The following is an 11,647-nucleotide window of genomic DNA, read 5'->3' on the forward strand; positions in this document are numbered from 1 at the left end:
AAACAACATCACCAGAGAGGCACTTGACTATACTGGACTCAACAAGACCAGAGGGAACAAGGGAGAACACTACACAGTTGAAAAAGAACAAGGCTGAAAGAACTTAAAATATTGGGAAGACCTGGAAGGAGGCAAAAAGAACAGCCCTAAACAGAGTGAGATTGAGAGCTACCGTAGTAGCCCTATGTTCCATAAGTAAGTAATACATGACTGTATTAAAAAAAATTTAAAAATAGCATTTACATATAGCGAATTAACGCGAAACTTTCGCGATAAAACGCGTTACTTTCGCGATAAAACGCGTAACTTTCGTGATAAAACACGAAACTTTAATATAAATATTAAAAGTTTTTACAATGACCTTAATGAAGAACAATGATTGAAAACAAACACATTTTAGTTTAAAATGAAACAAAATCTTTAATACATTTAGATACGAATAAATATGATAAACTTCATACAAGTTAATATAAATTCAAACTTGGGAAATCTTTAAAATCTTACTGCTAATTTTCAAACGACATAATGCATCACACTTTTCATATTCTCATCAGTGATGTAGTGTTATATATTATTAACATTTGCATAATGACAATTTTAATTTGAATTAAAAGTTTCATTAAATATTACTGTCAAATTGAAAGGATATCATTGCTCTAAACGTTATATATGTTATATCGCCGTGACATAAGTTAACTTCTAGTTTGGCGGCTTTAAATCATAAAAATAAGTCAAGTTGTGAATTCAAATAAGTTTAATCTATGCACTTTTTAAGCCATTGTTCAAATTTAGATAACATAAATTCGTCTTCTACATTTATCACACATGGCGTTTGACAATCAGTACTAAGATTTTAAAGATTTTCACGTTTGAATTTATAGTAATTTTACAAAAAAAGATAATTATACAATGCCTGTTAGAATACAGGGTCGGCAAACAATTGAAAAATGATTTTTTACCTCCATATCTTCTTGAACCATCTAACATTTGATAGTTAAATGAAGTTTTATTAGATTTATTTATATCTATAAATAAAAACAGATAATTTTGTTATCATAAATGAACGTAATACGGATGATATAATAATAATGAAAAAATAAGAACTTATTTAAAAATAAACTGTATTTGTTTTTAATCATTGTTCTTAATTAGAGTTCTGGTATGAATTGATACTATTCATATAGAAGTTATGCGTTTATACCCGAACGTTACGCGTTATATCGCGAAACGAACGCGTTTATTCGCGAAACTAACGTGTTTTTTCACGAAACAAACGCGCTTATTTGCGAAAGTTACGCGTTTATTCGCGAAAAAAATATTTTTTTTTTTACCTACAAAAATGAGCTCAATGGGATTTCGTACAAGAGCACATTATAACACTTTTTACAATCGGAATTTTTTAACTTCGCACGAGCTATCGCATACGTTGCACGAGCTCTCGCATTTGTTGCTTGCGTTTTTGTGGTCGCATCTAGTCTTCTCAAAATAGTAGACACGCACACTATTCAGACGCGACTGAATGCGATCCAAATTAATGAAATGCAACGCACGAACATTAGTACGAACGTTTTACACCGTTTTGTGTACTCGCATGAGCGATGCATGATTTTTAAAGATTCTAAGATAATTTGCAGCTGTTTATTCGTGTTTTGTGCGACCATGAGACTGTTGCTCAACGTGTATCACGTATTCTTGCAACGTTTTACTATCATAGCAAGATTTATCGGTTTCAGTATTAAAGCTTTGCGAAAGTATACACACGGTTGTTTTTGCCCCGTGGTATTTTCCCTACTACTTATACGGTTTTGCCTAATCTTGAATTCGCCCCAACGATGTTGGAAAGTCTTAACCGCTTACTGACAAAAAAGAGAGAAATGAGCGAAAATAAAACGAGGGCGAATAGTTTCATTTTACAGTAAACACTGTATAGGCATATCTGTTCAGGCCACAATTGACTTTAATTTTGGCTGTTTGTTTTGCATCTTGGTCGGTATCTTCTCTTGCAATCAACTACGTCGGAATATATACGAATTACTTGCAAATTAGCAAGTTAATTCGTTCGCGTTATCTTTCAGCACTTCTTTACAGACCGTCCGCTGCGTCGGACGGGGTTTTTCTTTCTCGGGCTCGAAATCTTAAATACAAAGATGTAGCTGCCACGTTTTGATCTGGTGTTTATACATTATCTAGTTTTTATATATTATTTAGTTTGTAGTTTAGTGCTAGTTTTGTAGATGTTCTTCTTCTTTCTTATGTAGTTGTTATTTTGTTGTCCTGAAGAAGGGACGGGTTGTCCCGAAAATTTGACAATATTTTACTTTATTGTTCGTGTCGTTGGTTATTTTTAGTTTATATATATATATATATATATATATATATATATATATATATATATATATATATATATATATATATATAGACGCAGGATACATAGCAAGATTCAATGCGTTTTATATATCACAACGGTCGCTCTGAATCGTGCAACTACTATTTCATATGCGAATATTTTGGCAACAGTTGACTATCGCATAATCTTACAATACTCGATCGCTTTCATTGTACAGCAGTCGTATATAGACGCAAGATAAATCGCAAGATTCAATGCGTTTACATCACACAACGGTCGCTCGGAATCGTGCGAGCTTCGTTTGAGTCCCTTTTCAAATGCGATGATTTTGGCAATAGTTTACGAACCACATCTAATTTTTTCTGTCGCACGAATATTTTTTCGCTTCTGCTCGTGCACCAATTGTGAAAGGGGTTTTATTTTTTTTGGTCGCACGATTATTTTGTTGCTTCTGCTCGTGCGCCAATTGTGAAAGGGGCTTAGGAGTTACATGTGGCTAAGTGGTCAACAAATTAATTAATATCATACCTGCCTCAAACATAGGTTTTAGCTTTTAAATTTCTCAGTTTCCTTTATCTTTATAGAGCTCTTCTTCTTACGGGATTTAAAAATAGTCTAAAAATGACCAAGAAAATCGAGCCCTTTTGATATTTCAATTCAAAATTCCTCGACACACCATAGTTTTAGTTGGTGAACAGTGAAGAATCTTTCTTTAAATTTTATTTCACCGTGCGAACAAGGTATTCCAGAGCTTAAGGATGACGTTTACTCAGAATGAAAAAAAATTCCACTGATGATTATGAAAAACCAACTATTGTTTGTTATAGAACTTACATGGTAGTGTTATTCTTCACTTTCAAAAAAGTAGGTCAATGACCTACTTTTTGAGTTAATGACCATTGAATATTTTTTGGAAATTCAAGAAAAATCCATAAAAATTTTACACTATGATTCAGATTTTTTTAATTGTGAAAATAATACAAATTGCTAAACTCTTTAACAAATGAAACACAGTTTATGAATGGTAGTGACATTAAATAAATACAAAGCATTAAGTTTTCATTCACAATTTTTATAGATATTCTAGTCCAAATTTCCTCTATCAGTTTTCAAATTACTACCCATTTTTGATTCAATATAACAAAAAACTGAATGATGATAATGCTAAAACATTTATAGTATTAAACTAAGTATATTGTCCTTTCTCTGCTGGTATAAAATTTATATGAGGTCAATGATCAAAATTTTGAGATATGGTGTCTTTTTATCATTTTTAAGCATTTTTCAATATTTTTGTAGTGTGTGCCATACGATTATCTAAACGAAAAAGCAAGATAAAACCAACAGAAAATGTGCAAAATTATGTTGACTAACAAATAAAATATTAACTTTAAATATTATAGTACTACCAAAAATATTTCAGTGGAAAACAAAATCTGAAAAATTTAGCCCGAATTTCCTCTGTTTTGCTAAAAGTCAAACTTTGTTAGAGCCTAATTCCATAATTTAGCAAAAATATCGATTGTTATATTAATAATAATTCATTTCATAAATACTTTTGGTATTTAAAACAAATTTTACTCATGAATTTGAACTTTTTAACCATCCGGATTTGAGAACTCAAACCCTGAGTAAATAACGTCCTTAAGATTTGATAGAATTATCATTCGAGTAATAATTCCTAACAATGGTGAAAACTTTTCATAATTTTTGTTTAATCATAATTCTGGGTGCTGCATTTGCATACCGAGTAATTTAGTAGAAGTAGGAAAACATAAACGGTCAATACAAGTATATTACTGAACAATATAGAGTCTACTTTTTCATCGCCAATAAACAGAATTTCGTTATAAAGCGACTTATATCTCGAAATGGTTTTAATGTGTTTTCACTTGTAATGATAAGATGAAACTCGTTAAAAAGAGAACTCTACTTCGATACAATATGTAAGTATCTTGTTATAACGGAAGGATTATTATGTTTTTAAAATATACCCCTTCTTTCACTTAATTTTATTTCATTATCATTATAATATTTGTTACTTTCTGTTCACTGTAATAAAAAGGACAATATTTTAGAGATTATTTCAAAAATTTAAGAATCTATAATACGTAAAACTTCAAATTTATAAGGGGGGGGGGGCATTATTTACAGGGATCACTTTTCTTCACGTATGGCGTGCTTATTTTATGAGATTTTTTATGAAATATTTTTATGAAAAGAATATTGACCGGGGGTCACGATTCTACCTCAAAAAATGACCCCGATCATTATTCTAAGGGGGTCATTATATATTCTTCTTTACAACGGTACAGTGTACATGTACTCATTTTTAATATTCATGAGTTTTTCCGCCATCCATCTAAGATATTTATTTATCAAATTCTGTTAACATTGTATAAACAGTATTTTGTCAATCTAGCAGCTTATAAACGTTCATAAGCATGTGTGGATCATACATACCTTTCAGTGAAATAGCTAATTTATATATTGATGAAAAATATCTGTTCTCATCGAAACGGTTTACGCTGAAAACGATGGAGTTGGATCCTGAATGTGTGACAAAAATACCAATCACTTCATTTTTGTTTTTTTCTTGTAATGATTTTATAACATACATGACATGATTTTCAAGCATTTATTGTAGTTGATGTAAACTAATGTGTAGTAATCAGAATGAGAGATAGTACACTGACACAATTATACCAGAGCTACTAAGTTTGACAAACACACAAACAACATATCCATGTACATTTAAATCATGTTATGGCAAACTAGCATAAAATATTAATTCAGAGGTGATTGGACCCTTATAGACTCTACATATTTAGAATGGGTATAAATCGCACATTGCAACACTAAATTTAAACAGCTGTTAACGGCATACAACACATGTACAACATATACAACAAGATATATCTCACATAATTGTAGAATATATAGCTATACATAAAATAATTTTAGACTATTATAAATGGATTTTTTTATTACGAGCAAGAGAAATCCTTTCAAATAAAAAAAAAGAGAGTCAAATATAAGAAAATATGTAAAATTTAATGTTATTTAAAGACGTACTATACTGAAGTTATGATACTGTTATTGATGCTTTAACTTTCCAATGACCAAAGAGCCTAGAACAAGTATAAATTGCAAAATGATTTAAAAAAAAACGTAATTGTATTTGCACAAACTTATTAGAGCAGGTAAAGAATAGAGATACCTTTGAAATAAATACTCGAGGATAATACAGGTCATCATTTGAACGGATGATTTTGTTTTTCATCTGACAGTGTTGAACGTTTACTCATTCAGTTCTATCATCGTTGGACCTATGTCTTCACGAAAAGCCTTTTCAATTACATTCAACATGCCAAACATTTCCATTCTAATAGCTCCAGCTACCATTTCCGTAAACATTTTTTGAAACAATGGATGATTTGCATATTCTTGTTTGATACCCAAAGAGCGCATTCTTTCAATAAACAACATGACACACTCGTCATCTGCAGCGACTTCAAAATATGAAGTTGTAACCTCTTTTGGTCGAACTAGTTGTAAAATGGCGTCTACATTGCATTGTTTCATGACGAGTGCGGGATTCTTATGAAACAAGAAATGAAAGGCACAAATATAAATAAATGGATGCCAGAAAACGAATTGCGCATTTTCAGGTGGCACATTTCTTAGTTTATCAGAATTCCTCATTCGTATGTATCTACATAGTTCCTTATCTTCCTCATTAAAGGATGACTGTTCAATTTCAAAACCCATTTCTCTTACTAGTTTAGTATCAAATTCATCAGATCGCAGAAATTTTCCTTTCAAACAGATGTACACGATCCATTCGTAAGCGTACTTTTTTTCTCTGTCATTTTCTAAAGCAGTAAAATGGTCTCTCATCACCCTCAAAATATCCCAGTTGTCTAAATACTGAGGTATTAGTTCATGGTATTCTTTAATGACATTGATCTTAAGAGGCATACCAACAACTGTATCCTCTCCATCTCGAATCATTTCGTAATTCAAACTTTTGCAGGCACAGTCTCTTTGTTTACATGGTTTCTTAATCTTTTTTTTAAAGTATCTTGAATATTCCTTATCTTTTCCAACATCCCCGCCGCTGTCTAGGTTAATTTCGTAATGAAATAAACTCCTATTCTGGTTGTCAACTTCGCTCAGTTCTTCGTGGTACTTTTTATTAAGATCTGACCGCATTCCAATTATCAATTTCACATTGTTTGTTTCATTCAATATTCGTATCAATGACTGACAAGCCACTCTAACTCTGTCTACTGAACAGAGGTCATCGTTCCACATCCCAAACCACCCGTACACAAACATAATTGTGTTTTCTTTAACATTGTTTGGAATATCTGTGTACCGACATTCATGGGAGTTCCAGTTGTTTCTCTTCTTTTGGAATTTCTTTAAGATACCCCTGGATGTGCTCGCAACGGAATTACCAAATTTTCCCACAACAACTATCGATCTTACTTTTTGTCTCGATAGCAGAGCAATTCCGTGGTGGACATTTTGTTCTTTCACAATTTCATTGGATTTTCGAACTAAAGAAGATGTAAAAAATATTTAAAACATGATGTTTGTGTCATACGTCCTTCTCTATAAAAAAAATAAGATAAACTTTTTTTTTTCAAGATATCCTTTACGTTTTATTGTGTCAAATGAATGTAATTAGATTGTAAAATGTTTTGCTTATAACTCTTTGAATAAATCTCAATTGTAGGATTTTGTTAATAATTTTTAAATAGTTAATTTTCTATCAAACGTGCTGAAATATAGTTAATAAATAAATTTTATTGGTTCAAAAATTTGATTTTGTCAAGACATTTCTATAAAGTGTGTTACCTGATAGTAGCGTTTGTATGTCCATGTTATCTTCTCCTGAATATGATTCTAGATAAATAGAAATGTATGCATGCAATTAAATAGAATGTACACTTTATTAAACGATAAAATGCTTTCTTTGTCTATGAAGCCAGCATTACAGAATTTTTTTTTACAAACCTCCCTTACTTAGAAAGCATTCCACACAAAGCCACTATTTACACTTATATATTTACATTCACCTTTCAATTATTAAGTCATAATTCATACGTAAATTACAATGTATTATCATTTTTGATTTACAAAATTTCCGAACATTTGAAAGTTACCATAGTAACAACAGCCATTTTAAAGTATGAGGTCAGTCCGTGCAAGTCCGTGGAGTTTGTACTCTCAGTATACACTTAGTTTTGATCGAATAAGAAATAATCCATGCGAAGGTCAACATTAAAATTACAAAGTGATTATGGTAAGAAATAGAAGAAAATACTAAATTAATGTAAATCAAAATATAGAACATCAATCTGTATAACACATCAATCTAAATCTGTATCTCATTTATTTTCAAAGCACAAAATAGTATCTCAATGATAAATGTAAAGTGAAATGTTTTCGTTTTCTCTTTGGTTTGTAGAAAATAATGGCATTGACGGTCGCCTGAGTACCAAACCTGTAAATGAACTTTTCAGGGAGTTAATTGTTTGCATTTTAAGCTTCTTTTTAGAATATTAACCCTAATTCGAAAATCATTTGACTCGCTTTTATTATTTCATCTTTGCAAACATCAATTATAAATTCATAAAGGGGGGATTTGCAAGAGTCACAAAAATTATTATACCCTAGCTCTATGGGGACAAAAATGGTAAAAAGAGAGGTACAGGCCTTTGATGGCCTTTTTTCAATAAGTAGTAATTGAAAGATAGTACTCGGGAATGTTGTGAAATTTAATAGATTTGGGGCACTTTTGTGTTTAAAGTGGCACTTTATAATTTCCTTTAGCCATCAAAATATTGTGAAGGCAATACAACTAATGAAATGACTATGAGTTACTGTGTACAATAAATTGCCAAATTTCAATCTAACAAAAGTACATAATTACAATTCATTAAAATTATCTTCCACGACTGTGAAAGTACAGATGAAAATATTTAAAAGCGTTGACACGTTTTCACCAGGCGACCATATTGACCCTCTCTAAGGCCTGGACCGCTGACCTAGAATTTCACAATTTTGGTAGAGGGCTTCAAGGCCACCACAACTACATGTATGCATTGAGTTTTATTCTAGTAAAAAGTTTAAATGTAAAATTGGTTACGTCGCGCAACAACAGAAAATCCAGTGATCTGGAAATGAAAACTTACTTTTACATCTTCTCCGCATACGTAAAAACCCAAAAGCCATGACAACTCCTGCAAGTGCTAACAGGCCACAGACAATACCAATGACCGTGGCAACATTGATTTCATTTTCATTTTCATTGTGACCAAAGCCTCTGTAAAATTTAATGTTATTATTACTTTTAAGATATTGTTAAAAATATATCATTTACATAAAAACAAAAACAACGATAAAATACATACGTTTGTTTATGGAAACTGTTGTTACCAAAACAGTGTGAATCTGGGAATGGAAAAAGATCTAGAGTTGTGCATATTTACGTTATAATGTTTAACATATAATCATTTGGTCCTTAAAGTCATAAATCCGTATTCAATATTCATTAGTTAAATATCTCTCTTCAAGAACTGGATTACATGTAGGTTTAAATATTACAACTCATATTACTTCAAATATTACCACTGACAGATAATAAATAAACATCACTTACATTTGTAAACTTCATTAGACACATAAGAAACGTTTGGACAAGTGGGTATAGATGTGTTACATAACTTCCAGTCTATGAATCCTTTATTTGTAAAGATAGGACAATAACCTGTAAATGAACCATGGGGCTTGTATAGTGAGTACTCGTAATAAATGATGACAAATGAACTACATGTTAATCATTACAAACATGATATCATTTAATTCTAGCTCTGTAATGAGATACCTTCTTTGATCCGAGATTTCTCCACACATCTCTCCCACTTCCAGCCCTCGTTATCAGCCAGACAATGGTACACACTCTGTCCTCCACAGTCTCCACTTTTTGCCTTCGCCCGTTCCTCCCACGTCTCTCTGGAAACGGGGCAAAAATCGACGTTTCCTTTCTGTGACATTATCTGTGATTTGATATATATATCACATTGTCAAATAATATTATGTTTTGCCATTGTTGTTATCAATCATATTGATAACACATAGTGGTTTCTCATTATTTGATATAATTAAAACGCGTTTTTAAAATTTTTAATCTTAGATGTATGAAATCTTGCTTATCAAAAGGTTTTCTTTTTACCCAATGTTTATAGTGCAAAAACAATCTAGCCTAACATACTGCATCATTATCATGCAATTGCCATGAAATACCATTTTTAATCGAAACCGAAAGTAAATTAAAATGATAATGTTAAGTTTTGGCAAAAACTTTTGAAATCTTCAATTTTAAAAAATTCACATCACTATCTTTAAACATCATTAATTCAAACCTTTTATCAATATCAAAAATTCTCATCAATTGCTTTTGTCTTATCGGACCGCCATTTATACAAAACAAAGGTGTCATAAAACTGCGCAGTGGCAAGTGGACAATAACACTAACTTACAATACTCTAGCATTTATGTAAATCATACAATATTTTGATAAAACTCTAACATACCTGATGTCAGGATTCATGAAAGTGAATGGAAAATCCAGAATGGATTTGCCGTCATAGATCGATATCGAATAATTTACGGAGGCCAACTTGGGTTTAAATTGCAAAGGAGTTGCGGCCCTTGTTGGGAAGTGGTCGTGTTTGCAGAGCTCCGCTTAAAATATGTAATTTTTTTTATCGAAAAGTGTGTGATTGATGATGAGAATGAACTAGTTTCAAGGAATATATGAAAGAAACATTCGGTGTGCTGAAGATTAAGCTAAATGTGAGGTAATCCAATTTATTTTCAGTGTTTTCTATGTGTCTTGTTTACTCGGTGAGAACAGTTCACACTTCCATGCTACTTATAGACAATAAAGTCCGAAATCACAATTATTCCACCTGTATATTAGTAGCAAACTTTAATGTGTGATCGCTTGTACTTTTCTGTATTATGTGTGATTCCAACAACAAAAGGGCATTGAGAGACCTATCCATATCATTCATTGAGGATCCTCGCACCCCCAAAAAATCACGAGAACACGACAGCACACCTACAGAGATTGAAGTATCTGTCAAATCTCCCTCTGAACCAATAATGCAGTCTACACCTAATGCAACTGCTGAGCAAGGCACACAACCAACTGCAGATCCCAATCAGCAGGTTTCCATCATCAATATGTGTTCAGCTCCCCCGTCACTATATCAGCCGAGGATATTCAGAAAATAGCAGAGGCTGTGAGAGTGGTCGTAAGAGAGTCTCTCCGAGAGGAAATGTCGCAAATGATAGCTAAAAAGGTCAAACCATTGTGTATCCAGGTTGATTAACTACGTGATGAAAACAAGCAACTCAAAATGCAGTTGGATGAACTAGAACAATACGGGAGAAGACCTCTGATCCGAATCTCGGGCATTCCTGAATCCTCAGCTGAAGACACGAAAGCCAAAATTATCGATGTCACAACCAAGGCCGGGATCGAACTCTCTCCGGACGACATTATAAATTCCCACCGAGTTGGAAAACCGCGAAACGGGCCCCGACAGATTATTGCGAGACTGAAATCTGTTGACACGAAATTCGGAATCCTAAAGGATCTGAAAAAACTGCGTTCCCATAACGACACGAAGAACGTCAGGATCAACGAAGACCTAACCAAATTCTGAGACAGACTGGTGTATTTATGCAGACAACTGTGTCGTCGCGGTCGACTAAGTAAGGTGTGGTCATCGAACGGTAAAATATCGGTCAAAGACATCAATGGCAAAGTATATCACATTCGCGAGGAATCAGAGCTGGTTCAATTCGGCCACGACATTCGGGACGATATCTGATGGACTACAGTGACTTCCCGTACTATCTTCTCCACTCCTTTTGTGAAAGTAAACTCGGTGTTATTTTCTTATAAAACTACCTCTTAATAAAATAGTCTTAATAAAGATACCACACCTGTTTAAACATACAATGTACCATTCCATTGATGTTAAAATATATATGTCACTATAATTCAGTAAAATAAAACATAAGCAATTTTATATAAATCTAACTATTATCCATCATAACTTCTCTCTTCATCCTCACACAAATTAACTCTTTCCATGCAACTTCTATGTCTGCATACATTCTGTACATATATTTTGTTATTTTTCATTTACCAATTACGGTTTTTTACTTCTCCAAATGGAGAGTGTTCCCAACGTAGTTGTTTCGTTTCCACTT

The 11,647-nt window shown here is 32.5% G+C and overlaps 1 protein-coding gene across 2 annotated transcripts; it reads right to left on the bottom strand.

Annotated features, from left to right (window-relative positions):
- Positions 1–4,970: 4,970 nt before the first annotated feature.
- On the bottom strand, positions 4,971–10,053 carry LOC128190484 (uncharacterized). 2 transcript variants are annotated; one of them, XM_052862558.1, is made up of 7 exons: positions 9,955–10,053; positions 9,246–9,417; positions 9,021–9,128; positions 8,773–8,812; positions 8,554–8,684; positions 7,214–7,261; positions 4,971–6,912 (listed from the first exon to the last, which is right to left on the bottom strand). In XM_052862558.1, the coding sequence occupies exons 2-7, from the start codon at positions 9,412–9,414 to the stop codon at positions 5,648–5,650; spliced, it is 1,761 nt and encodes a 586-aa protein (XP_052718518.1). In that variant the 5' UTR covers positions 9,415–9,417; positions 9,955–10,053; the 3' UTR covers positions 4,971–5,647. The 2 variants fall into 2 exon arrangements, with proteins under 2 accessions (XP_052718518.1, XP_052718519.1); XM_052862559.1 differs by lacking the exon at positions 9,955–10,053 and adding an exon at positions 9,784–9,830.
- Between the last annotated feature and the right edge of the window lie 1,594 nt (positions 10,054–11,647).

This window comes from Crassostrea angulata, chromosome 6 (genome assembly GCF_025612915.1).
Source record: "Crassostrea angulata isolate pt1a10 chromosome 6, ASM2561291v2, whole genome shotgun sequence".
NCBI lineage: Eukaryota > Metazoa > Mollusca > Bivalvia > Ostreida > Ostreidae > Magallana > Magallana angulata.